The 26,906-nt window shown below is 32.2% G+C and overlaps 4 protein-coding genes across 5 annotated transcripts; 3 read left to right on the forward strand and 1 right to left on the reverse strand.

The window, feature by feature from the left end:
- LOC114733509 (NADH dehydrogenase [ubiquinone] 1 alpha subcomplex subunit 8-B-like) lies at window positions 1-3,626 on the reverse strand. Of its 2 annotated transcripts, none has more exons than XM_028920983.1 (3): window positions 3,519-3,626; window positions 3,113-3,321; window positions 1-392 (listed from the first exon to the last, which is right to left on the reverse strand). In XM_028920983.1, the coding sequence occupies exons 2-3, from the start codon at window positions 3,298-3,300 to the stop codon at window positions 260-262; spliced, it is 321 nt and encodes a 106-aa protein (XP_028776816.1). In that variant the 5' UTR covers window positions 3,301-3,321; window positions 3,519-3,626; the 3' UTR covers window positions 1-259. The 2 variants fall into 2 exon arrangements, with proteins under 2 accessions (XP_028776816.1, XP_028776815.1); XM_028920982.1 differs by having other exon boundaries at window positions 3,113-3,328.
- Window positions 3,627-5,050: 1,424 nt separating this feature from the next.
- Window positions 5,051-5,902, forward strand: LOC114733506 (uncharacterized mitochondrial protein AtMg00810-like). Its single transcript, XM_028920978.1, has one exon. The coding sequence runs from the start codon at window positions 5,051-5,053 to the stop codon at window positions 5,900-5,902; it is 852 nt and encodes a 283-aa protein (XP_028776811.1).
- Window positions 5,903-7,343: 1,441 nt separating this feature from the next.
- Window positions 7,344-14,341, forward strand: LOC114733508 (spastin). The gene is made up of 13 exons (XM_028920980.1): window positions 7,344-7,738; window positions 8,166-8,257; window positions 8,380-8,399; window positions 8,653-8,872; window positions 8,959-9,054; window positions 9,153-9,268; window positions 9,374-9,454; window positions 10,130-10,253; window positions 10,971-11,020; window positions 12,531-12,621; window positions 12,757-12,792; window positions 12,983-13,080; window positions 13,824-14,341. The coding sequence occupies exons 1-13, from the start codon at window positions 7,422-7,424 to the stop codon at window positions 13,938-13,940; spliced, it is 1,458 nt and encodes a 485-aa protein (XP_028776813.1). The 5' UTR covers window positions 7,344-7,421; the 3' UTR covers window positions 13,941-14,341.
- Window positions 14,342-22,899: 8,558 nt separating this feature from the next.
- Window positions 22,900-23,454, forward strand: LOC114733511 (uncharacterized). The gene has a single exon (XM_028920984.1). It carries the CDS (start codon window positions 22,900-22,902, stop codon window positions 23,452-23,454), a length of 555 nt encoding a protein of 184 aa, XP_028776817.1.
- The last annotated feature ends 3,452 nt before the right edge of the window (window positions 23,455-26,906 follow it).

Below are 26,906 nucleotides of genomic sequence, written 5' to 3' on the forward strand. Positions count from 1 at the left end.
TTTGCCAATGCCAAAATGATTATTACACTACAAGCAAGACCTAACATCAACAGTACTAACCAATTATTATGTTTGAAAGATAATAAATGCCCAATTCGGAAGCATTTCTCACGCAATTTTTTAGATGAGCAACATAGACATTAAAAAAAATGCCATAAAAACCAAGTGATACAGTAATTTAAGAAAAATGGAGAATTGGGTCACTCACTGCGAGTCAGCCTGTGTTATTAATGTAAACATAAAGGGAAAGGGCAGGGTTTCATTCTAGGGGGCATGCTTTCTCAAATGCTTGCTGCTCTTTGCGACACATTTCAAATTCATTTGTGTAATAGTACATGCATCCCACGTACTCATCCATCTCCTTTGTGCACTTCTTGTGTAGATCCTTTAGCCTGAGGCATCAAAACAGAACTTTGACCAATTAGAAATTTAAGCCTAAAACTGTGTTTCTCTCTCTACATGTACATTTGAAGTCAACAAGTTTTTCAGAAAAGATTTGTAATTTGTGATATCTAACAGATTGCTTCCTTTTAACCCAAAGGCCAAGAAGTCAACTCCAACAGAAATTCCCATCAAGATTCCTATCAAACTCCCTCCAACGTCTGTCAACAAAAGTAACAACAAAAGCACCCCATGACAAGATGGCAGTTTGGAATGAGGAAAATGATGCATATTACCCCCAAAAAAAAAAAAATCTGCACCAGTGGAAAAGTCAACAAACACAACAGCAATTTCCAGCAACGTTATAAAAAATCAGACCAAATTGGTTGATTTGATACGTGAATTGGCAAATTGAACCTGATCTGGTGCAGGAACTAAAACAACCGAAAAAAAAAAAAAGATAAATATTGATCAAAAACTGGTAAAAACCAGTTAATAATTGGTGAATACGGGTTTTAACTTTTTAAACGTAAACACACACACACACACACACAAATTTAGCCCTGATCCTTTCAACTATGGTTTGGTTAGAGTCAGAACAATAAAACTTAAACAAATTTTTACCAACTCAATGATCAATATGGGTTCAAAAACATTCATAAATGATGGACGAATCCTAATCCGTTTGCTTGTTTCTGTTTCTGTTTTTTTGGGTGAGAAAAGGGGGCAAACAAGCGCAACTCCACATACCAAATCTTCAGGAAATAGAGTTGCCGTACATTATACATTTTATTCGTGTGTTTTTTTTTTCCCTCATGGCCGATGCTAAAACATAATCTAAACTACTAGGAAAAACATGAAAATAATAGAATCAAGGACATGGCTACAGAGAATGAGCAAAAGTGACCCAAAAAGTAATCTAAAACTATTAGATAAGCTAACAACCACAAAAATTTCCAAATGAAAAGCAATCCCATCTGCAAATGCGATAGTGCAGCCAAAAAGTAAAAACAAAGGGTTTCATTTTTGTTTTCTTTATTGGGTAACTGTCTTGGGATCTATGTTGGCGACCATATAAGATTTGAACATTGTCGGGCCTTAGATAGGGGATAGCTCTTTTCCATCTACAAAGCTCACACCTGAGACTTTGATTGATAGAAGTTAAGTCTCTTACACTCCATGTAGTTGCTGCTGGTCATATTTGTTTTCTGATTGCAGCTAACACCCCCATTCTACACACACACATGCACACAAACAAAACCAATGAATGAATGGTAAAGATAGGAATGAAAAGGCATTCGGCACACTTTCTCACAGGTGAGTACACAGTCAGTTCTCAGGACTGACATACATATTAATCTTTGAAAATTTAAAAATATAAGACACAACACAGAAAGACGAGAAGAAAGGCAAGCATTTAATCTTCATCTTTTTGTTCCCTTGATGTTTAGAGGCTTGTTGTTCCTCTGTGAGAAAAGGCTCAAGTAACCCCCCCCAAAAAAAAAAAAAAAAAACCTCCACCACAACATACGTTTTTTTTATTCCAGATTTCAAGCCATTCTTTACCCGTTATATCTCTGCTATGAAGCTCTGAATCTTTATTTTTATCTTCGAAAATATTTTTCACCAAAATATTTAAATATGGGGATGGACCATGTAACCCTTTGAAGCAGAACAAAGCCTCAGCTAGAAGTCGAAGCCAAACTTCATTTTACAGAATAAATCTGCATCAGTTGCTCTGATAAAACACTAACAGGTTTATTCTGAAATTAAATTTTAAATATCCTCAACTGGCATCGCAACGAATTCTGCTTCACTTAACAGTTACTTGAAATGGAAAATTTGGTGTGGCAACAGTGATCAGAGCATCAGTTACAAGATTCAGTCCTCAGATTGAAATCATCAAATCTTAAGTGCCAAAAATATTTAATTTTCCAATGAAATTTGAAGCATGTCAAATTTAGGCCTTTGTAAGATAGGCCATTAGCCAGTCCTGGTTTGGTGGGGAAAAGAGAACCCAAGTCTAGAGAGCACATGAAGTTATTGCACTCACAGTAATTGCTTAATGCATATAAATACCTCAATGTCAACAAACATACTTTGGAGAATAACATGGAATGCATATGATTTAAGTCATGTTTACCAGAGGACAATAACATAAAACTTGGATTTTGCTAGCGAGGGCATCTTGTTTTCACTCTTGAGGTATTGAGTTCAAATTGGAAGTGATCCATACACAAAACAATGCAGATCAGGTTGTAAGCAGCATATGAGTCTCATCCACCAAATCATCCCAAATTTCACAAAAGTGAAAACCAACGTTTAGCAGACTCTAACAGAACGATGCAGGTAAATTAAAGTCTATTAAATATAACAGTTTGAATGCTGTAGAATAAAATGAAATTGAATGAACCAAAAAAAAAAAAAGCAAATAAATCTTCAAGCTTTACTGTCTATTTTTCACTGACATTATTATTCCTATGCTTCCAAATATCGAAATGCTATTATTGCTAGTTTAACCAATTCTAACTTGTTCACAAAGAATGACAGCTTTGTTTCAACCTCATTTGAATTAAGCAATCGTTTCTCATTTGAGGTTCATTAAGAAACCTACCATCCCAGCAATTCTATCATAAATTTTCCTAAATATTCTCTCAGATACCAAACAGAACAATGCATTTAGGGGAAATCCATAAGGATAATAGTTCAAAAGGGGGAGAAAACCACTCACAGGTTGAGGACACAGCGGGTAACCTCCCGACCTTTATCGAGACACTTCTCAGGGTTTGGATCCTTCTTCTTGCATCTCAGGAAATCCAAATTCTCCGAGTGACATTTTACCCCAATGTGCTTAGACGCCGCCATCAACACGGACGACGTTGGGATCGGATTCCCCGAAGCATCAACAGCGCTCGCCATTCCCAACTTGGTTACTCAGCTCTTTATGCTACCCAAATAAGAAAAGAAGAACACCACATTTATCAGTGAAATCCTGTTTGGTTCCCGAGAAAATGACTAAATAAATCAAAAGGGCAAAAACTTGAGACTCCAAACAGCTCGGACAAATAGATGACAAAACTTAACAGCGATAACAATTGAAATATAAATAATTGAATTGGAAATGCTGAAGCTTTCACCCCGAATTCTCCGATGTTCAGGTCGTCTTGTCGGGGAAGAGAAGTACAGACGGACGATTAGGGCAGTGCCTGAGTGTAGGCGAGGAGCTTGGGAGCACAATGAACAGCTTAAAATGAACCGGAAAACAGTATAATAAAATTAAAACTCGTAATAAATAATAAAGAAATAAATAAAAAGGAAAAAAAGAAAAACAAAGTTAAAAAATGATAAAATAAGAAACTAAAAATATCAAGAGAAGTGGGATGTACTTAAATGAAATTTTAAAATGCTAATGTTTTTATAATAGTGCCCTTAAAAAAAAAAACCACATTGGCCTGCCACCACATATGACAAAATGTGATGGAGGTAAAATTTAATTTATCATCTTTTGGATTCTACTATTAAGCCACCAAACCATTTAGTTAAAATAATACAAAATAATAATTATTTTTCATTTTCTATTATAAAATCTAATCAACTAATTTGAATATATTAATTTATTTAGTTAATATTAGTGAAGAAAATGATAGAATAAGAAACTAAAAATATCAAGAGAAGGGGAATGTACTTAGAGGGTGTTTGGATATCCTAATAATCACTTCTTAGAAGCATTCTTCTGCAAATCGAACAAACTCCTCCACATATTTACTTTGTATACCGTAAAAGTAATTCGGAAATCATAGTTTTGATCTTATCCAAACATCCCCTTAAATGAAATTTTAAAATGCTAGTGTTTTTATAATAGTGCCCTTAAAAAAAAAAAAAAACCACATTGGCCTGCCACCACACATGGCAAAATGTGATGGAGGTAAAATTTAATTTATCATCTTGTGCATTCTACTATTAAGCCACCAAACCATTTAGTTAAAATAATACAAAATAATAATAATTTTTTTATTATAAGATATAATTAACTAATTTGAGTATATTAAGAATATTAGTTAAATTTAGTTAATATGATTTTTTTTTTAAAAGACCGTAATCGTCTTTCTTAATTCTTTCATTTCGTCTTCTATTTGCTTATTATTAAGAGAATATCAATAAAGTTAATTTAAGAAAAAAATTGATAAATATGTAAAACATGTCTTATATATAAGATTAATATTAATTTTCAAATTAGGTCCTGTAAATATATGTAGATATATTGTAATTAATATAGAATCAAATCAGATATCATAGGATATTATACGATAGGATATTATCTCCTATTAATGAGCCATTAATGCCTAGGGCTCCTCTCTTGTGTATATAATCTCCCTTTCTGATCATGAATATAGATGGAAAATATATTTCATTGCTCTCTAGTCAAAATATGGAGTAACCACCAGGCTTTGTTGCTCTGGGGGAGCGTGAGAGAGTATGTCGTCTCAAAAGATCCTTATATGGCCTGAAGCAAAGTCCCCGTGCATGGTTTGATAGGTTCAGTACTATTGTGCAGAAATTTGGCATGTGTCAAAGTAAGTGTGATCACTCTGTGTTCTATTAGAGAACAGACACTGGCATGATTCTGTTAGTTGTATATGTAGATGACATTGTGATTACGGGGAGTAATATGTCGGGGATCTCATCACTTAAGTCCTTTCTTAATTCTCACTTCCAAACAAAAGATCTGAGCCCGTTAAAGTACTTTCTTGGAATTGAGGTTTTGATAAGTAAGAAAGGAATCTTATTGACTCAGAGGAAGTATGTTCTTGACCTGTTGAAGGAAACTGTAAAGTTAGGGGTTGCGCCAAACAGTTTTCCTATGATTTATAATCCACTACTTGATGCTGATAGAAGCATACTATTTGAGAATCCCATTGATGCTGCTAAAAGCAAGCCGTTTGAAAATCCGGAGAGGTATCGAAGACTGATTGGAAAATTCAATTATCTTACTGTGACCCGTCCTAATATCACCTATCCAGTCAGTGTACTTAGCCAGTTTATGGTCTCGCCTACTATCAGACAGTGGGAAGCTTTAGAGCATGTCTTTCATTACTTGAAGGGGTCTCTAGGTCATGGGATATTATACAAAAATCATGGTCATACAGATATTGAGTGCTTTTGTGATGCTGATCATGGTGGTTCAAAGGCCACAAGAAGATCCACTACAGGATATTGCGTCTTTGTGGGAGGAAATTTGGTGTCCTGGAGGAGTAAGAAGCAGAATGTGGTGTCACGATCAAGTGCAGAAGCAAAATATAGAGCTATGGCACAATCTGTGTGTGAGATAGTCTGGATACATCAGTTATTGAAGGAGGTTGGTCTTAAAACCTCGTTACCAGCAAAACTGTGGTGCGACAATAAAACAGCCTTACACATAGCTTCTAATTCGATATTCCATGAACGTAAAAAACACATTGAGATTGATTGTCATTTTGTTCGGGATAAACTCAAGGAAAATTCATCTCAACAGGACACGTGAGATCCAGTGATCAGTTGGGTGATCTCCTTACTAAGGCTTTGAATGGGGTTCAGGTTGACTATCTTTGTAACAAGTTGGGCATGATTGACATTTATGCTCCAATTTGAAGGGGAGTGTAAATATATGTAGATATATTGTAATTAGTATAGAATCAAATCAGATATCATAGGATATTATACGATAGGATATTATCTCCTATTAATGAGCCATTAATGCCTAAGGCTCCTCTTTTGTGTATATAATCTCCCTTTCTGATCATGAATATACATGGAAAATATATTTCATTGCTCTCTAGTCAATAGGTCCTATATTAATAGCCGTGTTTTAACCACTCAATCAATATTTATTTGTTCACTTCACTAATCAATTTACTATACTTCATTAGCCATTTTATTAAATTGATAAATTCTACAGGTGAAAATTTTTTATCTAAAAGTCACCGATTCAGCATATACACAACATTAATTATTTTACGGACTTCATTCATTAGTTATTCAACATACCAATTTACTAAATAACAACACGTTTTGGCAAATTATACACCATTATTTTAAGATATTTATAATACTTTATCAATTATTTACAACACTTAGTAATTAGCTGATATGACTTTTTCTTTTATTTTTTTTAAGTGACAGACAATATCGTAAAAATATTTTTATTCCCGCTGTATCAAAAAGTATTGTATTTATAAAGTTCTGGGAAGCGTGTACCTCCTCAGCACTAATTGTCTAGTAGTTGCAAACTGTAAAAAGTTCTAAATCAATAAAAATGTTTAGATGGAATCAAAATCAAAATTTGCTTTTATGATATACGAAATACTCTTCCGGTTCTAAATATAAAACCCTTATACTAGTGTGTATAAGAGTCTTATCTTATATTTAGGACTGGAGGAATAAATCTATAAAAAAATTTATCTCGATTTATTAAAAAATGCTTTTAAAAAATAATTTTCATATTACCCAAACACTCCTTTAAACAAGGATAAAGATGATTATTGTAGTAATGTGTGTATACACGCATGTGTGTGTATATATATATAAAATCATAATCAGTCTTAAAAAAATTTAATTATCTTAGAGTCTATTAATAATTAAAGAGCATGCATGACCAGTTTTTCTCCCTTTGAGATGCAATTTCTTTTCAGATACAATTTGCAACTTTTTTTATTTTTTTATTTACAACTTTTTTTATTTTTATTTGATTAAGAATTTTTACTTTTGAGACCTAGAGCATAAACTATTTTTGTCTCTCCTAATAAATATGTTTTTGGGATTCAAATTTGTATTCTTCTCTTTATGTGCTCATGACTTCAATCATAATTCGTAACTTTAAATATAAATAAATTTAAAATTTTTTCATTTTTCAAAAAATTTTAGCATCGGAGCATGTCCGTGATGACGGAGGGAGTAAAGAAAATTATTCCGGCGTCATTAAGAATCGAAGCTTCGTTGACGTGGGGGCTCATATTACGGTTGCCTCGCGAAGCCAGGCATGAGCATGAAACTCCTTGTCAGCCATGAGCTTCTTGCAGGGGATTATGGACTCGCTCAGCTCAATCTTGTCTTCCCCCAATTCTTCTAATGATGATTCTCCTTCGAATCCCAACCTTCCCAGCTCTTCGAATATGGAAGGCGGGCCTACCCCCTCAATTTCTAATGAACGAGTCGCTTACAAGCTCAAAGGGTATTTCGATTTGGCCAAGGAAGAGATTGCCAAGGCTGTTAGGGCCGAAGAGTGGGGCTTGATCGATGATGCTATTCTTCATTATAACAGCGCTCAGCGGATTTTGATCGAAGCCAGTTCAACTGCTGTGCCTTCCTATATTACTTCCAGGTTTTCCAGTATTCCTTCAATCCTTCGCTGATTATATCAATTATTGTAGTTCCTGTATTTGTTATGCTGGGTGCTTTGAACTATGTATGGGTTTCTGCACGAACCGCTGAAATATATGAAAGAAGAGGCACTAAAGATTTAATGTTTTCTCAATTGTACCCTTTTACATGCTTATTTTATTGCAAAGTTGAAATTTTTAAAATGTTTTTTCAGTAGAGAAATAATAAACTTTAGATTTGTCGTCTGTTTCCCCGGCATGATTGCAGCCTATAAATTGCACAAAATCCATTGATTTAATCGCAGAGAAACGCCATTAGATTTGCAGCATTTGAAGTGTAGTCCTTTCGGACATTACCAAGTTATTCTTGCTGTTTTATAGTTTCGTGTTCATCTTGTTATCTCACTGAAATATATTGGCCTGTGACAGTGAACAACAGAAGGTCAAATCTTATCGTGAAAAAATATCGAAATGGCAGGGTCAAGTTTCTGAAAGGTTACAGATTCTAAGCAGACGAGCAGGTTTATATGTCATAAACTCAAGCCTTGTTTTTTCAATTTTTAAGATTCAATAATGAGATCTCAGTAGGGTACTTATTTTTCATTCTTGTGTTCTGTTTCCTTCTCTCCCCTTGCTATTTCAGGCAGCAAGCCCACTATTCAGGTACGATGTGAACTAGCTAAGTTGTAAGTACAGAGGTTTCTCTCTGACAGCTTTTCACTCAAGAGTCGTTAGAGTTATTCTATAATTATGTACTTGGTGAGCCATCTTTATTCAGACGTACACCATAGTCTATGCAGCATAAAATGTGCAACACTGTAGTTCTATGAAATGTACGTGCTGAAATAGTGGTGTAAGGTAGTTCTACAGATATAAATTTACTATTGTGGTTTCTTTTCTTCAAAACTGTTCGCAGAAAACTGCAACTGAGGGACAAACTGCTGCAGTTTCATTTAAGCCATCAAATGCTAGAAAAGGCGTGCAGCAAAAGAATCATCAAAGAACAAACCATATGGATAAAGATGTAAGCCCAAAATCTAGTCAGACATCTGGCGGAAATTATGATGCAAAATTAGTTGAAACAATTAACACTGCCATAGTAGACAGAAGTCCTTCTGTTAGATGGGAAGATATTGGTAAGATACCGTGATATATAGTATATTTTTGCTTCTCTTTTTCTTTCATACTTATTATCATGAGATTCTAAGTGTGGGGTACGCAGCGGGTCTTGAGAAGGCGAAGCAAGCACTAATGGAAATGGTTATTTTGCCAACTAAGAGAAGAGATTTATTCACTGGTCTTCGAAGGCCAGCCAGAGGTGATTCTATTGGAACTGCATTGAAACTGGTTTTATTTATACTGAAATTGTAGAATGAAAAAGCAAAAGGGTGTAACAGCTGAACCTTCATTCTTCAGGTTTGCTTCTCTTTGGTCCCCCAGGTAATGGCAAAACCATGCTTGCCAAAGCAGTAGCTTCAGAATCAGCAGGAACATTTTTTAACGTATCTGCAGCTTCCTTGACGTCAAAATGGGTATGTTTTTTACTTTTGGATTGCTGAACTCGTTTGAGTTGGCTGTTATTCCTTTGATTATGTCCTTGTCAAGAAGTTTTGCTTTGTTTGACTTGTGTTCAATAGGTTGGTGAAGGTGAAAAGCTTGTCCGGACTCTTTTCATGGTAGCTATATCCAGGCAACCATCAGTGATTTTCATTGATGAGGTATAACTCTTGTACAGATGAAAAATCTCCCTTGTTTAATTTTAACATGACTTTAGAAGTCGTCTTCTTTTCCAGACTTAGTTCTCTAGAGGGTACTGCTCATTTGAGTCATATTTGAGAGTGCAACATTGAATGGTCTTTCTTTTTTTTTTTTTTTTTCCCCAACAAAATTGAATGGTCTTTGTTTGACCATTATTCTTAAAAGTGTAGATCATTTTATGGTTTGACCATGGATCCCATTGTTTTCTAGATCGATAGGTTATTGGATTTATTTTGAATCAAATTGGATTGATAACTTGATGCATTTACACTGAACTGATGATATATGTCATAGCCATTTGTGAGTATGGAAGAATCACAAGTCTATTTCATTCAATATCCGGTTCTGTAACAAGCTGTTCATGACCAACATAATCAATTATTCTCAATATGTTTAGCTCTTGAGTGTTGCTAGGTGCAATGTAAAGCCGTAAATATTTTCTTTTGTTGGGGAAGTGCAGAAGGTGGAGCGAATGTATGGTCAGAAATTAGGTGTTCTTCACTTATCAGAGTTCCCCCCAAAAAAAAAGAAAAGAAAAAAAAAACAATTAATTTACTGTTGTGTTTTTTCCCCATGCAAAAGTATTATACTTTTAGGAGGATTTTATGATTTGATAATTTTTTTACTGATAACAGATTGACAGTATTATGTCAACAAGGTTGGCTAATGAGAATGATGCAAGCAGACGATTAAAATCTGAATTTCTTATCCAATTTGATGGGGTAACCTCCAATCCTGATGACATTGTAATTGTTATTGGTAAGCTTTATATCTAGTAGTGCTTCCTTTACTTATTTAGAATTAGTTGCCAGATCTCTCTGTCTTTTGGTTCTATCATGAATTGGGCTCTAGTTTTTCTTCTTTACAATGAAATAGATAAGCTCTGAACATAATCATGCAACATAACAGTTGCGGCTTCCAATCATTGCCTTTAGCAAATGATACTGTTAAATAAAATCCTGGTGAATGTAGACTTTTGAACAATTCATGGAAATTTATGACTTGAATTTTCTGAAAATTGTCAGACAAGTTTGTTGACATTTTGTTTTGAGTTGTAGTACAATTGCAACACTAAAAGTAAATAGTTGATAAGCCGTAGTTTGGGACCAGTCCACAATTGCCTCTATTGTTGTATTTTTGAGCACATCATAAGATGACTACATGATGATTGCTTTTTCTCATCAGTCTGCCATTTTAAATTTAGTTGCTTCTCAGTGTATAGTATCTTAAGAATCATATTAGTTCCTTTGTTGACCTGATTGCTGTAGTAAAGTGGTCCCCTTAGCTTGTCCAGCCTGTATGTAAAACTTATGCTATCTTAGATCTGAAATTGCCTACTTATCAGATCCTTTTTCTCTCACAATCTATTCATAAAGGCAACCATTGTCAGTATCTGGCATCTAGAGCATTTTGAAGGAAATGAATTCTTAGTGGGTCTTGTACTCATTATTATTTTAATTTCTCTACTGAATATAGGAGCTACCAATAAGCCACAAGAACTGGATGATGCAGTTCTTCGGAGACTGGTGAGTATATCTTCAATCGGTCATTATGGAAGATGATTGTTCATGCCATTATTGCACAATATGGCAGTCTGATTCAGAAGAGTTTGGAATGAGCAAGAATATTATAGCTTATCTAATATTGCTGATGCAAGTTTAGCGGTGATTAATAATTTACCCATTCTTATCATTGATCAGAAGTATATACTTTGTTTTTTCCCGATTCTGAAATTTTGGAAAATGGTTGTGTTAAGAAGATAGGGGAAATCAAAGTACAATTTGTTAACGAGTATAAGTAAACCACTATTTTAATCCCTAAAGGATATGCTTTGCATCAAATTAATTCGCCAAAACATATTCACATCAATTAACTTGATCAATCTATAAAATTCAGTTCCATTAAACCCCAAACAGATGCAAAACTAATCTTTGGAAAGTTAACCTTTGGCGAATTATGCTTCCCATCAATTGAGATATGGCCAAAATTGTACATTCGTTTGACCGAATTGCACTCTTTTGACCGTCTCCCTGAATATAACAAATTTTGCAGCCCTTGCTTTCTCTATAACAAAAGATACAATAACACCTGTTTTGACGAGAATGCCTTTATTGCTGTTATTACTTAATTAATATGACATTTGTCAAGCATTAAATGGTGATCAATAGAAATTAGTAGCTTTTCTAAATTTGGAAAAATTTTATATTTAATACAGTAATCCTTCAGTTGATGTACATATTTTTTCTGGAAAACTAAACTGATAGAAAGCGTGTCTTCAGAGGGTCTGTATGCTAGCTTGCGCATTATGTTAATAATATAAAAAATGGTGTGCTTATAATACTGATCTTTAACCTTCTATTACACTGATTCAACTATGTATAATAACTCTTATAGCCTTCACTTTGGTTGCTGTACAAGAAACCTTTTCATAATTCATAATGCTCTCCTAAATAATTATACTTGCAACAGTTATTACATTTCTTTTATTGGTGAATCTTCAAAGTGTGGATTCTCTACCTTAAGTAGTTAAAAAAAGGTGTGGCCACTACCTTGAATAGTGGCATGAAACAATTCACGAATGAGGAAGCCCATTCAATAACACTGAAGTGCATTACGACCCACAAAATTCTCTGCTGAGCATACCTCTGCTGGACTGTACCATGTCAGTGTTATGAGCTGTGTTTGAACTTTTCTCATGATATTGTCCTATGTAATTGCACAAACTTGGGCTTCTTGGTAATGAGCGTGAACTTTGTAATTTTTTCTTTGGCTTCATAGAAATGCACTCATATTCCCCTCCTCCTGGCTAACTCTATTCTCTCTTTCCATTCCTGCATTGAAGTTTCTGAATTGTTTTCTCTGGAGAAACTGTCACCAAAAAAAAAAAAAAAAGCTAGTGCAAAGAATAATTCATTAAGAGATTGGCAATTTCCGACTCTAATCAATGTATATTATGCACACCATTACTTATAATGGGCATGAAGTGCATGCTACTTTCTTATTAACTTTGTGGAATTTCTGTGAATTACTAACTAGGTGAAGAGAATTTACGTACCTTTGCCAGATGCAAATGTTCGGAGACTTCTACTAAAGCACAAACTCAAGGGTCAAGCGTTCTCATTGCCTAGTAAGAAACCTGCTCTTCAATTTACTGATGCTTGTCTTGGTTTGTGCATCCTATGGCACCAGCCTTGTTTTGTTTTTTTTTTGGGGGGGTTGATTTTACTTATCTTTCTTTTTTTTTTTATTTTTTTTTGGGCAGGTGGAGATCTGGAAAGGCTTGTAAAAGATACAGAAGGTATTTGGTTCTCTTAATGAATTGAAACATTTTAGAGTTTAGCTTTGCGGGTAATTGTAGCCAATGTATATTCTTCATATTGCCTTCTTTCTAAATCCTGAGGAAAAAGAAATTAACGTGTTGAAATCTCCTTTCTTAAATGTGTACCCCTGAAAGGATGGACACTACATTTGTTATCTTTGGTTTGCAGGATATTCCGGAAGTGATCTACAAGCCTTGTGTGAAGAAGCGGCAATGATGCCAATAAGAGAGCTGGGTTCTGACATCCTAACTGTTAAGTCAAATCAGGCAAGTTAACCAAAAATTCCTACCACTTCATGTGTTGTTGATTCTTGCACATCTCTCTAGTCTAAACTGTGTAATTAATGGCACCAAAAAAAAAAAAAACCTGCGTAATCAAATCCTTGAGATGGGAGAGCTGAGATCTTGGTTATAAAGTTGAGGCTAGGGGTATAAATGATATTTTATGTGCCGTTTTTTGTTCAGGCAGGAATTTTTCTTCTGTTCATCGGCAATCTTGTCTTGTTGATAGCAAAGGTTTTCATGTAAACTAGAGTAGGCTCCTTGTATTTATGCAAAGCTAAAGATGAATCGCGTTATTCTCAACTTGTAAGTAGTGTGGTTGCTTACTTTTCTCACACTTTATATTTTGATGACACTAATTAAAATTAGAAGGGGGGTAATTGGGCTTAAAAGGGAAAATTAATAAGGATGAATGTTTTAAATAAATTCAAGATAAAGAATCTTAAAAATAATAAATTTTTTAGAACTTAAGTTGGTAGAACAAGACTCGGCATCAAGTTTTCAGCGAATAATTTTCAGAAAGTTACAGTTTCTAGCAACTTTAATTTGTAACTTCCGTAAAACCTGTAAAATTGTAGTAACCATAGTTCTTAAAAATAATTATGATTTTTCAAGATTATTCAGCATAATACTTTGTAAGCTTTGGCTCTTTGAATGTGGTCTCACTGTTTTTAGGGGTGGCTTGAACAATGTGTTATTTATATTTTGACAATTTTCAATATGATCAGGTAAGAGGACTGAGATATGAGGATTTTAAGAAGGCAATGAAAGTAATTAGACCCAGTTTAAACAAAAGCAAGTGGGAAGAGCTTGAGCGGTGGAATGAAGAGTTTGGCTCTAACTGAAGTCTCTCATTCACAACATGATCCATGGAAGAGAGTGAATCAAAGTGAAGCTAAATCTTCGTATAATGCCTAATCTGAAACGTTTAATCCTACCTGGGCCATTCACTTTTCCATTGAATCTTGGGAAAATCCTTATGAGGTTCCAAGAAAAGAATATAACCATACAGAAATCCTAATGACAAGCAAGACCTTGTTGTCATTTACTACCATGGAATTTTTCATTCATTTGTTATAGGATTTTTGGGTAATTACATACCTTCCTTGGAATCACACTGTGATTTTCCTTTGAATATCTTTGTCCATATATGTGTATGCTCTGTAAGGATTGGATGCCATTATTTTACTTTTATTTTCATTTCTTGTATTCTTTCCTCCTCTTGAGTGCAAATAGATATCCTTCACATCCCCGCCCCCTCGCGCACACAGCTATTTAATTTTCAATAAGTTGACAAAATTTCCAGGGTTGTCTACCTTAATTGGGATAGACTTCCCAATGTGATTGCCCAAATTAGTAAATTATTAGATTAGAGCCCCAAATTTTGGCTGAAGGGAATTGAGTTATTTTCACATAGTTCAACCAATAGGCGTTTTTTACAACTTAAAGGGAAATAATCATTAGGTAAAAATGGGTAAAAACCTAACCTTCCAACATTAAAATATGCACAAGTGTAATTTTTTATAATTAAAAAGTTCCATATAAACTTTGAAAAATAGTTATAAAATTTATGTTGTCAAGTAAGATTATTTTAAAAAAAGTCATGCACAACATCATTCCTTTTTCATTTTTTTCAAAACTATATCGTGCGGACAAACATGTAGTTTTTTAAATAGCACATAAAATTAGATAATTTTATGTGTTGATTTGTTAGATGAATTGGTGATTTTGTTGGCAGTACAAAAAATTGAATAATTACAGAATGATTAGTTGAAACTTGGCTATTTGCTTCAATTCTTTTGTAGGCAAAAACGAATGTCATTAGTTTACAAAAAATAACTCATCTATATATGTGTTCACATTAGAATTGTCCAAATATAATAGGTTAACATTCAAACATTCTTGGGTTTCTTATGGGATATGAGGATCAGATTGTTATAGACAATCAAAAATAGGTTTTTGGAGTTCGAGTAGTTTGCCTTGTGCAAACCTTTCCCTTTGCATAAACGATTTTCTGCCTCCGCAAACTCCTTTGGGATAATAGCTAATTTGCCTTCTGTTTTCTCCACCTAGTCCCTAGTCTTCTTTTCAAAGCGTTCCTCTTCACATGCATATCAGACATGAAGATAAAAATTAGCAGCAAATGAAGTTGAGATTTTAAAGTTGTTAAGACACTTATTTTGGATGAGCCGAGCCAATAGGATGAACTAAAAAAGTTGTGCATCATGAACTATGTCGAAGGAAATAAATAAAACATGAAAGAAAATACAAAAAAAATGAAATGAGGTTAAAAAAAAAAAGCATCAATATTGATAAATCTACATTTTGAGTTTGTGACAACTAAAAAGTGTTTCAATCAGTGGTACAACTAATATGGAAAGCAATAAGGACAAAATCCTTAACATTGTATAACTGAATAAATACAAAATAGTATAATTGCTAATTGAAAAAATTAACTATTGCGAGAATGAGTTTGATTCAAACACACAGCGGTGCTTTTAGGACTTTATGCATTGGCAACGGTCCAAAAGAAACTATTATAGATTATTACAAATATTTTAGGATTTTTTAACTAATAAAAAATAGCACTTAGAGCTCCAAAAAATATATCTAAACGTACCCCAAAATAAGCAAATATCACGTCAAATTAAAGCTCTTAAATTTATAAATTTTTAAAAATAAACTGCGTCTCAATCAGAGCTAAAACGCGCCGTCTAGAGCCCAAGAAGGGAGAGGAATTGGAAAATCTGAAAAAAAAAAAAAACAAGAAGAAGAAGGTAAAATCGGCAAAATCCCATTCTCACTCACGGAGAGTGGACAACACACGCTGGCTGGCAATCCGCTGAAAGCAGCATGCGCCACTTCCACGGCTTCCACGCAATGGCGCGGTTTAGTCATGCCAGCCATGTGGCGCAGGCGTTCCCCATGGCCCCACGCGCCAGTGTTGCTGGCTTGCTGTTCCTCTTTTTATTTTCTTTTTAATTTGTTTTTTTAAGGGGCAGAATCCCTTTTTTTAAGGCCCATGTAAACAATCATATTTGTCACTATCTGTGATTCTAATTATAAAACTTTATTTATAATTTATAAATAAGATGTTATAAATAAGACTAGAGGTAATAAGCGTGTTTGTCAGGGTGTTTTGGGAGGCAATCGTGCGATATAAACAACCACCCGTGCGATTGATGAAATTTAGGTGTTTGTATTAGCGTCAAGGAGACTTTGCTTTTCCATCAAAAGCCAGGATAAGTCAAAAGTAAAAATTTGTTATTTATGCTTTTCAATCGTAGAGAGAGAAAAGTGAGGAGTGTTAAAAGGGGGAGAGAAGTTAAAAAAAAAAAAGTTCCATCTTTAAGAAATTTTTACTCATTTTAATTCTTATTATAAGCTTGAAATAACTAATTTATAACTAATAAAAATTAGTTAAAATTAATTAAAAGTAATAAATAGGTCACAACGTACAAACATACTTTTGATTTCAAATACTCTTCTAGTCTTATTTATAAATCAGAAAGAGAAGGTTTTTCTTGACCTTATTTATAATTCATCTTTTAAAATTTTTAATATGAATATGGTATTTTATTTTTCATTTATTATAATGTAAATGATTATTTTTGAAGTGTATATATTAAATAGGGATAAAGTTAGAAAATTATTATATTTTAAAGAAGAATTTAAGATTTTTCTTAATATGTGTGAAATATATTAAAAGTGTCTTATAAATAAGATGAGATGAGTACGCCCTTATAATCCAAACAACTTTTTTACTTTACAAATTAACTTTTATAAAAATCAATCCAAACACGAATCACATTACTCAATCTAACTTTTACCCAATCTTACTTTTCTAAAAATCAGATTGAAAATGAGTTATTTTTTTTACCTCGAAACTTATACCTACATTGTAATATCTCTGCTAATTAGGGTTTGACGCTTGTGTTACAAAGCAAATAGATGAATATGTTTTTTCCAAAAACTGCAAGTGTGTCCTAATCATGACATTTCTCTCTACCTTCTTCTCAGCTAGAAGCAGCTCATGGTGCTCGATCTGCTCATCGGCAAGTAGCAAGGATTCACGACCTCCCCCTTTGCTCCTCTTGTTCTCATGAGCTGCTTCTTCTTCTCTTGTTGGCGCATCGCTAACCTTTCTTCCTATCCTCCGTCTCTTCTCCACGGATGCATAACACAGCATTGCCATTTCTCCCCTTCTCTCGTTCGCACAATGAGGCACCCATGAGGTAGGTAGAGGACTATATTTGGGAACATTTTTCGACAGTGTTTGTTGGTTAAGTTGAAAAATTTCTCTTCTCCGTTGATTTTGAGTAGCATTAGCGTGGTGTGTGGGTGAGTTAATATTTTTGAATATTGTGTTCTTATGTTTTGATTGATTTTATTTAAGGAATTGTATTTTAGAAGCATGATACTTTTAGAGATTAATGTTGAAAGAGATTGTATTGGACAAAGGATTTGAAGGTTAAAATACTTGTTAAACTTGATTAAACGTTAAGCACACAAGGTGTTTATAAAAATGTCTGGGAGAAAACTTTGGTTTGGAATAGGATATATAGTTAATCTTCATGTTGAGTTTTTAAAAGTTATGGAATAGATTGTGTTGGGAAATGTATTTGAATATATATATGTGTGTGTTGGTTAAGAATGTGATTTTTCTTTTTATATTTCCTTGGATTGTTGTTGATTGTTAGTTTGAGCTATAATTTGATAATGGTGTAAATATCATTGCACACTTGTTAAAATGTGCAGGAGAGAAAGAATGAGAGATTCTTGTTACGATTGATTGGATTGATGTTGAGAATAGTTGTTAGTTATAGTACAAAGCCAATAAATTAACCAAAAGGTGTTTGATTATATTGTAACTTAAGGATGAAGCATGCTTGATCTCATGATGAGCCTTTGAAATGCCTATAACATGCTTGCTAAAATGTTGGTTTTAATGGTTGTATTTGTAACACCTCACTTAATTATATTCATATACGTCATAAAATGCTTCATTTAAAAGTCCATATGTATTTCTAACACTCTAAGCATGTCATAATTTCAAAGAATTTTTTTGACATAACAAAATAAACGATCAAAGTCTTATAGTTATGGCAAATAAAAATATAACATAGCATGTGCTTAAGGAGTATAGAAGCTGTCATGGCTCACTCCATCAGTGCCTTCCCTTGATTTCTACTAGATCTTTTGCTTGAAAATGTTAATATAAGGTATGAGATTAAACGTTTTAGTAACTACTGAAATTCTAACTTATACAAGCAAATCATATATGATAAACAAAAATTCATTTATATGTATGTGTGTGTATATATTCTATGTATGAAAATCACGGATGTATACATTCAACTTAATTTCATTTTCAATTTAACAATATACCAACATCATTTTCCAATATATTCAAAATAATGTAATATGCAGCCTCCCTTATATCACTGTCCACCCTTACAATGCTGACTAGAGCCATAACCTAACACATAGTCTAATAGGAATTAATCCATTTTAGTGAATTATTCCAAACTCACCGATACTGGAGATATATCCGGCTAAAGATATAGAGCTCAAGTTCGAACTATGGCTTCCCTCCTTTGCAAATAAGGAAGTGACACATGTCCCATGGCTCTAATAAATTCTTGGCTAAAGGAAAACATGGAAGAAGGGGCCATGACAAGTGTCATTCACTGTGTACCGAGTTATGACATATTATGTAGTAATTTTATATCCATACAAATTTCCTTCTATACTTAGCTTAACAATGCATACGTCAAATACAAATAATATTACATCAGAAGTACATCCTCAAATATATTATTAAAATAAGATAGCAATAAAATTTCTATACCGATAACTATCAATATATTTAAAAATTGATCATAATTAATAATAATAAATCTTAACAAATTGTAACATATTAAAACATTTATTTGAAAAGTCATAATAAATACATATATCTCAATATGGTATAATAAAAATTAGTAAATCCATAATATAATCATACATAATTCATATGTACATGAAAGAATTTTTAGAGTTATCTAGTATTCTTTAACTTAGAAATGTTTACACAAAAATTACTCTAAAATTCTCAAGAGTCTACAAAGTTGCATATAAAGATTCATTAATATAAAACTCAAAGCTACTCTAAAATTCTAAGACTAGCCTCTAAATTAAAATTGCCTAAACCCCTAGATCTAGTTATTTATAATAGATATAATATTATTTTGAAAATATAATTTACATATAAGACTATTTAAATTTAATAACTTAAATAAATATATATGTATATATTTCTTAAAATATAAACATTTTATATTAAAATCTCAATTATTTATTATAGTTTCATTTAAAATTTTTCCTCCAACCAAACAAATTTTTTTAATTATAAATAAATTGTAATTTTATCTAATTTCATAAAATTCTTAATTTATAAATTTTTAAGACTTCAAAAATTATTTCAAAATATATTTTTAACTTATTCAATATTCAAATCGATTAAAATCTCAATAATATATTTAATAACCCAAATAAATTATTTAATTTAAATTTAATCGGTAAAAACATTATATATCTTTGAATAACAAAATTTTCAACTAAAATCTTCATTTAAAATTCTCAAAACAATCATTGAACAAATATAAACTAATTAAAATTCCTTAATAGTGTATTTTTAAATTTCTACGGTTATATATTGTCAAAACTCTATATTTACTCCATATCAAAAAGGTAAAATTTTCTCTAAATATTATAATGAAACTAATAATATAAAGCACTAAATATATAAGAAATATGTATAACAAAAATTTGATAAAAAGAAGTATCTTTGTGTACCTAAATGATTCACAAATCTTGTCTTATTCTTTAGACATCACAAACTTTCACTCTCTCTTGATTTTTCTCTCTTCCTCTTGCTCTCTCTCTTCCTCTTCTCTCACTCTCTTTCTCTTTCGCCTCTCTTTCTCTAGCTTGAAAAAAAAAAAAAACTTTGATAAGGGTATATAATATCCACCACATTCAATTCCTTCCAATGCCCCTTCCTATTTTCTTTAACCTATACTGCCCCTATATTTTTTTTTCATCTACGTCCTCCCTTCTTTTCATTCTTCAATTAATGCTTCGCCATTGTTTTTAAACTTCCTTTACTACTCCTCCCATTTTTTTTCCACTTCCATCCGTCCTTTCCTCTTTTGTTTTTTTCCCTTCACTAATTACCCTTCCTCCATTTTCTTCTCTCATTTACTGCCCTCTCCCAGAATTCTTCTCCAGGTCAAAATGTCCCTAGCTTTCCACCAAAAGCTGTTTTTTTTTTTAATAATTTAACAATGATAAAATTTTATTTTATTTAATTTAAAAATTAATTTTTTAAATATTTTTTTGCATGTTACAGTCTTTTTTTATATATAACTTATTTTTTATTATCTTGTAGATAGTTAGTGTTGTGGGAGTGCTTCAAATTATGCTGGTGGAAAGCTTGGGTTGGATATCGCCTTAATTAATATTATAGATAATCCTTTATTGCTTGTAGGTACTAATTAGGATTAAAATATCTATTTAAAATAAGTTAGAATGTTATCAAATTTTTTTTGTTTTAAACTTTCTTGTGTTATGTGATTAATTTAGGGTGTTTAATCTTTTTTTTGCTTGACTAAACTAATTAGGATGTTATTGTTGTCATTTATTTTGACCCTTAAAATTATGGGTTGTGGATTTTATTTGTGTAGAAAGTGTGACATGATTTGTTTTATTGAATTGTTCTCGTTGTTGCTAGAGTCTACTTTAGTTCTGTTCATGTGTTTTGGAATTGCAGGTTGTAATAATAAACATTGATAATGTGTGTGTGTATATATATATATATTACATTTTCTATAAAAAATTTATATTCATCTATTCATGCTAGAACAGATGAATATAGGCTGGTCTCAACTAATAAATATAGGCTTATTTTTTCATCTGTTACCTACTATCTACTTCTCTTTGATCAATGTCTCTCCTTAAACAAACCAAAAAAGGCTTCCAAAAGAAACAAAAACGGACTTTTTTTATACCATACCATGTCATCAAACGATCTGAGTCATCATCTGAGTAATCATCTATCTCATGTGAACACATCATCAAGCTATACAGTTAGCGGCTGAGTCATCAGCCAAATCACAAGAACACATCATCATGTGGTCCTAATCAGCAACTAAGTCATCCAACACATCACCATACCACGTCATCGAGTTGAAACAGTTAGTGGCTGATTTATCGCTACTTCAGACAGCTGCATCAACAAGCATCCCAGTCAACAGCGGAGTCACTCACCACATCACTAAACAACGATGTTGATTGATCCGAGTCATCATCTGAGTCATTGTCTACCTTATGCGTACATGCCATCAAGCTGCAGGGTCAATAGCTGAATCTCTTGCCACATCACCACAACACGTCATCAAGAGGTCCAAGTCGGCAGTTGAGTCAATTACCACCTACAGGTACACGTCATTGGATAATCATAATCAAAGTCCGAGTCATTCGCCACACCACCAAACATGTCATTTTCTTGTCTAATCATGGTGTGAGTCATCAGCCGTCAGCCCCCTGTCATTAGATACGTCATCGCTTTCTCCTAGTCCTCAGTTAGCAGCATTGCCATAGTCAACAACGAATTTTTTTGTTTGTTTGGTGCTGGGCGACTTATTCAACAGTGTCAACAACTTACTCCATTGGTGGCATTTTGATGGGGCCTACGGTTGACCCAAGAGCATTTAACGGGGATTTGTTTTCAGGAGGCTTCTTTTTTCTCCATCTTGAACCCACAACTTTAACTTTTATTTCAATTGTTTTATTTTATTTTTTGATTTTTATTTCTATTATATATCATTAAAATAGTATCTATCAAAGAACCAAAAAAAAACAAGAGATAAAAATTTACAAAACTCAAATAAGGGCATTTTATATTAAGAAAAATTAAAAAAAACTTTTAAAAATTTGTTTAGGAACCATATTAAAAAATAAAATTAACAGAAAGATAAAAGAAATACAAAGTTAGGAGAATAGAAATATATGTTAATGTAAAATAAGTACTTTCCGATTTTAACAGGTAATGGAAATTTGAGTTAGAACCAGAAAGCTCTTTTTTTTTTTTTTTTAAATTTTAAGGTAAAAATTGAATATGATTTAGGGTTTAGCTAACAAGCAAAAACATGAAGAACTAAATAGAGATCCATTGTGAGGCTGAGAGAGAATAGCTGGAGATTGTATTATAATGCTTGCAAAGCTTTGGTCACAGGTTGAATCTCCAGAAGACAACCATTTCTTTCTCTAGGAATATTGGTGCTGAAAAACAAACAGAGCTTTTGTCTGTGTGTGGATTTAGAAGAAGAAGAAGAGGTTGAAAAATATCTTGGAGCATTTGTCTCCAATGCCAGAAATTCAAAAGCAAAATTTAATTTCCTTATTGACATGATTCAAAGAAGGTTAAGTGGATGGAAGAGAATTCTTTATTCTTAGCATTTAGTCTGTGACTCAACAAATACCGATTTATCACGTGCTAAAACCAGAAAAACTAGTGTCGAGTCTTAGAAGCAAAATATGGAAGGAAAAGAGATTTATTAAGAGAGTATGGAGTAAAGAGTGGGGACTCTGTGTTGTGGAAAAATCTGGGACCTCTGTGGTCTCGCCTAACTAAGAACATAAGATGGGAAGTAAAAAATAGAAACAAGGTAAACTTCTGGGTTGATAAATGGTTGATGAAAGAAGAACCATTAATAAAAAGAAGCTTGAAATTGGTTGCTAGAAGAAATGAAAACTCTAAAAATGGCTGAACTTGTTGATGAGAATGGAGGATGGAAAATGAATGGTTTGAAAAAATGGCTGCCTGCGGACATTCTTCATAAAATCAGTGGGGTTCTCCGACCAAATAGCGAAGAGGATGAGGATAGAGCAAGATGGATTTGCACTACTCATAGACAATTTTCAATGGCTGACATGTATAATTTGCTGAAAGGGTATGATTCCTTGTGTGCGAAAAAGATGTGGGATTTGATATGGAGCTGGAAGGGTCCAAAGAGAGTGCAAACTTTCCTTTGGATGGCTATTGATGGTGGTTTGCTGATTGCTGTGAAGCGAAGTAAGATCTTGAAAATCCCCGCTAATTGTTTGATTTGTTTGAATGTTGACGAGGATGTTCTACATGTCCTACATGACTGTGTGGTGGCAAAAGAAGTCTACATAGAGTTACTCAGAGGGAAGAGATGTGATGAGTTCTTTGATTTGAATCTACGAAAAAGGTTTAAACAAAATTTGAGGAGAAATAAAAGAGAGTGTGGAGAAGGGAAGATGGCTTTTGCTATTTGCATTTGGTTTCTTTAGTACCGGAGGAATTGTCAACTTTTTGACAGTTAATTTAAGAAACCTAGGAGGCTGATAGTGTAATTTTGAAAGATACTCCGGTCCTAAATATAAAACCCCTTTTGTAGTGTAAATTACATTAAAAAAGGGGTCTTATATTTATGACTGGAAGAATACTTAGAATGTAAGGGAGGCTTTCAATAGTAGCAAAAGGGGAAGAGGGGACATAAGGCTTTGTTTGGTTCTACAAAGGGGGGGAGAGGAGAGGTTAATTAAAAGAAGGGGAGATGAGGGGAATGGAGGTCATGGATTTTGTTTGGTTGGAGGGGAGGAGAAGGAAGGGGAGATTTCTTATTTGGTTCATAAGAAGAGGGGAGGAGAGGTAATTATAAATTGACAAATATGTCCTTATTTCTATATTTAGATTACTTTATTCTTTTATTATAATATTTATATCAAAATTATTATTTCTTAATTTATCAATTTCAAAAGAACCAATTACCTCAATTACATGTGATAAAAATTATGATAAAACTAAAAAAAAAAGAAATATGATAAAAGGTTTAATATTCTATCTCATTAATTTTATAATTATAATACATATGCATGTGTATTAATATATATGATATGTATATATTATACAATTATAATACAAACACGTTATGATATGTATATATTAATATATATGTATATGTGCAACCTATCTGAGATTAATATATATACATGTTCGCAGCCCATCTGAGATTATAATACACACATGATATATAATTATAATACACACACATTATGATATGTATATATTAATATATATGATATGTATATATTATATAATTATAATACACCACCCTCTATTAATATACACTTATCATATTATATTACAAAAAAATTACTGTCATGATAGAAATATTATATTATCAAATATCATTAGTGGCTGAAAAGAGAAAGAAGTGAGAAAAGGGTTTCTAATAAGAGGGGCAAACTTGAAATATAGAAAAGCTAGTATGGGTAGTTTAGTTAATATTAAACATAATATTTCTCTCCTATCTATAAAACCCCAAATTTGGAAGGGAGCAAAAAGAAGAGAGGGGAGCACTAAAAGACAAATTACTTCCCTCTTTTCTTTTCTATTTTTTCCAACTAAACACACTAATCTCATCTCCTTCTCTTCCCTCAACAACCCTCCAACCAAACGGAGCCCAAGGTTGAGACGGGGTGGAGAACACAGAAAAAGGATGGTTGAAGTTTAATACAGATGGAGCAGTTAGGAAGGGTGATGGTTTTGTTGGTTGCGGAGGGGTTTTCCAGGACTGGGAATGACGTTGGATAGGAGGGCTTGACTGATTTTTCTAGTTTTTCTGATTTGTTTGGGGTTATTAAATATTATATATTGTTTTGGTCGATATATCTAATCTTTATATTATACTCTGCTAATATTTCACTCGCACGTCTTAAATTTCTGATTTTTATAAATTTTCTATTCCGCTAATATTTACTGTGGCTGGAGTTGGGCTGCTGACTGCTTTATTTTTAATTATTATATGATATGATATAAATAAATAACCTGATAACAATATAATCTCGTATTTCTAATTTTTATTTCTAATATTTTAATGAAGAAATGGTTAGTTATGTGGTTGGACATGTGTTAACAGAAGGGCTGTTAACTACTCCACTTTTATATATTAATATATATTGACGATTTATTGATTTTCTCTGTACTCTCATATATTTATATTTTTTAAATCTTCTATCCTCTTTAGATGTTTTTTTCCTGTTCAATTACAACATAATTCTAGTTTCTCTATATTATACACGTACATATCATGAAATAACGATTTATTTTTGTTATCCTTATTACCTATAATTTTGTAATTTACAAGTTTTCATTAGCTATTGTTAACAAAATTTTTATGATGAAATTAAACTATTCTATAAATTTTCATCGTCAATCACAAGACAATCTTACAAATTAACAAGTTCAGTTAGCAACTTATAAGTGCCTATTAGCTATTCATATCAAATTTTTTGCAATTGTTCAGTAAACTTTTGTTCTTATTTAATCACATGATAACTATAGATATTAATAGGTACTCCCTCTGGTTATAAGAAATTAATTAAAATCAATTTAAAATAATAAATATGTAAGACATATATTTTTTCTAAATATATCTTTATTAACGAAGAGAATAAATAAAATATGCAACAACTGAATGAAAAGAAAAGAGAATATATGAAGATAGAATAAAAAAAAACTCAGTAAATATTTAGATTAAAGTGAATGTTATCTTATATAAAAATAACCTTTCCAACAAAGTTTTTTTTTTAAAAATATTTTGAACCGGGAGTAATGATTAACAATTCACAAATTTTCGTTAACTATCCATTACAAAATTTTTACAATAAAATTGTCACGGAAGGGATGACCGGAGCTCCAACCATCGCTAGTTACGAGCTCCACTCGTGAATGGGATAAACCCACAGTCACTCGTAGAGGTGCCCTTGAAAAAATGGAGGAAGGCTTTTGAGAAAATGCCAAAATTCATAAATTCCGAATTGGGTTTTTATTTGACTTTTTTAATTTCTCATTTTTATATGAATATAGTACTATTAATGGAGGAGTAATAACAAATGTACTAATAAAAATTAGTGTAGTTAGTAAAGAGTCAGCTCATGACTTACAAGGTCATAATATTTTCCTAGTAATAATTAAGGAGGAGGGGAGAACAACAATAATTAAGTAGAAAAAGGGAAGAGAAATAAAAAAAAGGGTTAATTAATCTGCAAGTCCTTATAGTTTCAACGAATTTTGAATCAGGTCCCTATAGTTTTTTTTCTTTTTATTAGATCCTTATACTTTTACCTTTTTTTAATTAGGTCCTTGTATTTATTTTTCTTTTAATTAAGTCCTTATAATTTCACTAAATTTTTAATCAGGTCCATGTAGTTTTTAATTTTTATTTATTAATTAAATATAAGCTTAATTAAATAGATTAATACTGAAATATAAAATATTAATAATTAAATTAAATTAATAATTATGTAATAAAAAAGTAATAGAATTAATTAATTCAGGACGATTTTTTAGAAAAATTAATTTTTTTGCTGAAAAAATTAAAATCATTATAATAATTCAATATCTTTAGAATATTATTGTTTATAAACTAATATTAAATAATATATACTATTTTATGTTTATATAATAGTACTATTAGAATTTATAAAATAAAGAATAAAAAATTCAGGGACTTAATTAAAAATAAGGTGAACTTATAAGGACTTGATAAAAAGAAAATTAAATACAAGGACCTAATTAAAAACAGGTGAAAGTATAAGGACCTGATTCAAAATTAGTTGAAACTATAAGGAGCTGTGGATTAATTATCCCTAAAAAAAATACTTAGAATATTTTATAAAAAAATCATATTAATTAATTTAACTAACATCTTTAATATAATCAGTAGGAATATGCGGAG

Source organism: Neltuma alba, unplaced genomic scaffold (genome assembly GCF_004799145.2).
Source record: "Neltuma alba isolate B1F8T4 unplaced genomic scaffold, ASM479914v2 tig00013010_pilon, whole genome shotgun sequence".
Taxonomy (NCBI): domain Eukaryota; kingdom Viridiplantae; phylum Streptophyta; class Magnoliopsida; order Fabales; family Fabaceae; genus Neltuma; species Neltuma alba.